Raw genomic sequence first — 2,884 nt, forward strand, 5'->3', positions numbered from 1 at the left:
ACTTAGGCATTGCAACATGTAGAGTTCAGCTGAAGCATTACCTAGATCACTTTCAGAAATAGTAACCCTGGCATGACTTTCTCAGAAAGTTTCTCTTGAGACCTGTCAAACCTGAGAGATGCTGCCTTAACCATCCTGTTCCCCTCAGTTGACAATGTGTGTTTATCCCAAAACAAATTTAAAATTATTCTACAACCAAATTAATACACACCACATACATACATGAACAAACATACACACAATGTATGTGTGTGTGTATATATATATGTAAGTATATAATCTAATTATTCATAAAGGATATTATTATAAAGCACTGTAGTATTTTTCAATGAGTTTTTAACCTGATTTCATTTCAATATAGTGCTTTTAATAATTGCATATTCAGCGCCAATAATTTCTATTATCCAAAAGATAGTGGGCATGAGCTGACAAAGATCATTAATATTACCTTGTAAGAGAACAAAACAGGAATGCCCATGCCTTTCAAAGAACACCAAACAAAATGTCCTAACATAAAACAAATCAAGGCTATTTTCCCATGTTTCACCATTTTTGTCCCCTTTAATTCAACAAAGAGCACTGTGGGTTCTTTACCCTTCCATTTCCTCTTTATCATATACACATAATCTCACTGTTTGACATGCCATCAGAAACACAACACAGCACTAGTATTTATAATGGATGTCAATTGCATATATCACATTGAAATGCAGAGCTTCCAAATTAATCATTCTGCTAAGTATTTTCTCTATGTAACCTAAATTTTACACAGGGAAGAGAAACAATAAAATACTAAACTCCTTCACTTCCATAATATATTATTACCTTAAGAGTGAGAGCTATATAACTGTTTTGTAGGAATGCTGCAAATTTTCATGGGTGTCTAGGACTTTTCACATGTAACATTGCCCTTGAGGAAAGTGAATGAGTTATTTGGTGCATTCCTTATAGGAAATTACTAATGAAAACAAGTGGAAGTTGATTTAAAGTAAAACATTTTTCTTCCACAGGAATTTTTTCATAGCATCTTTAACATCCTTGTTTCTCAGAGAGTAGATTAAAGGATTCAACAAAGGTGTGAACAAAATGTAACATACTGAAGCCACTTTGCGAAGTTCAGGGTTATCTGGAGGTGTGAGATATACAAAAGAGACAGTCCCATAGAGCAAGCTCACAACCCCCAGGTGGGAGCTGCAAGTGGAGAAGGCTTTCTTTCTCCCTTCACTGGAGTGGATCTTCAAGACTGTGGACACAATATACATGTAAGATACTACAATAACCACTATTGTGGGCAAAATAATGAGAATAGCCAAACTGAGTGACACCATCTTATTCAGAAAGATATTGGAACAGGAGATCTTCTCAATTGGGTTAGAATCACAGTAGAAGTGATCAATCACTCGAGAGGCACAAAAAGTCATGGAAAATGTTACACTGATTTGAAGAATGGAACTGACCCAACCACAGAGGTAGGACCCAGCCACCAACTGGATACAGATGCTTCTTGACATGCGGACAGTGTACAGCAGTGGATTGCAGATGGCAATGAAGCGGTCATAGGCCATGGCTGCCAGGACAAAGGCCTCTGTTACCATGAAGAGTGCATAAAGGAAAAGTTGAGTCACACAACCTGCAAAGGATATGGTTTTTTTCTGAGACAGGATGTTGACCATGGCTTTGGGTACAATAACAGTGGAGTAAGAGAGGTCGATGATGGAGAGGTTGCCTAGGAAGAAATACATTGGTGTGTTCAGCCGGGGATCAGTCACAATGATGCCAATCATGCTAAGGTTTCCCAGAAGGACCATGCCATAAACAGTCAGGAATAGTAGGAAGAGGAGACTGTGAAACTCTGGACAGGCTCTGATGCCTACCAGAATGAAGTCAGTCACTTCTGAGTGGTTCCTTCCTCCCTGGTCACCCATGGCAAATTTTGGCTTCAAAGTATAAGAGAAAGTCAACAAATAAGCATTCCACTCTTTCCTTAGTATCACGAATATAACACTTCACAGAATGGAAAATATTATGGTTGACATAATACTTTCCTATCCTTTACCCTGTTTGTGCTTCATGTGAGCAAATTAAAGATGAGATTTGCCTAAAGTAATAGTAGGTTAAACAGAATTTGGACTCAAGGTACAATATTTTGTATTCAAATCCAGTGTTATATTCAACAACAAAATAGTATGACACATCTTTATGTCTCTTTACTTTGACATTTGATTTATATGGTAATTTCAAAATATTAAAAGTCTAATAAATTCCTAACACTAAGATAAAAATGTTTTAAATTTTAATTTATCATTTAATATTCATTTTCCTCTTTAATAACACTTTGCTTCAATGAAGTAAAGAAAATATTCATGAAAGAGAAGGGAGGTAAAAGTACATTCTTAGGCAACATGAGCTTTCTATCAAAAGGTATCTTTGCTTATAGAACTTTAAAATAATTTGATTTTATTGGGTGGGGGAAGCAACGTATTAGGTTTACATGTTAACGTACATGAGGATAATTATATTTTATTCTAGAACTAAGAGAATAAAGCTGAATAGAGCAGTTTCAAGCTTCAGCCATTATCTGTTGGTTTGAAATGGAGAAAGGAGATACTTCTAGAGAGAAAAGGAAATACTTTTAATACATGCTAAAACTGCTCCAGGAATACTCTTCCTTCTGCAGTAAATCACAAGTTTAATAGTCCTTGTCAGTGGATCTTATTTAAAAAGAGAAGGGGGTGGAGAAAAAGGAAAGGAAGAGAAAGAAAAAAGGATGAAAAGACATCTTAAGTTCTTAAACTAAATTAAATTCTACTTTATGACCCTACCTCAATGAAAATATCAATTTTCCAAGGATAATTCATTTTCATCTGTTTAATCATCCATTAAT

The 2,884-nt window shown here is 35.4% G+C and overlaps 1 protein-coding gene across 1 annotated transcript; it reads right to left on the reverse strand.

Annotated features, from left to right (window-relative positions):
- Window positions 1–983: 983 nt before the first annotated feature.
- On the reverse strand, window positions 984–1,925 carry LOC119543420 (olfactory receptor 9K2-like). Its single transcript, XM_037848245.1, has one exon. The coding sequence runs from the start codon at window positions 1,923–1,925 to the stop codon at window positions 984–986; it is 942 nt and encodes a 313-aa protein (XP_037704173.1).
- Window positions 1,926–2,884: the final 959 nt, after the last annotated feature.

This window comes from Choloepus didactylus, chromosome 8, assembly GCF_015220235.1.
Source record: "Choloepus didactylus isolate mChoDid1 chromosome 8, mChoDid1.pri, whole genome shotgun sequence".
In the NCBI taxonomy this organism is placed as follows: Eukaryota; Metazoa; Chordata; class Mammalia; order Pilosa; family Megalonychidae; genus Choloepus; species Choloepus didactylus.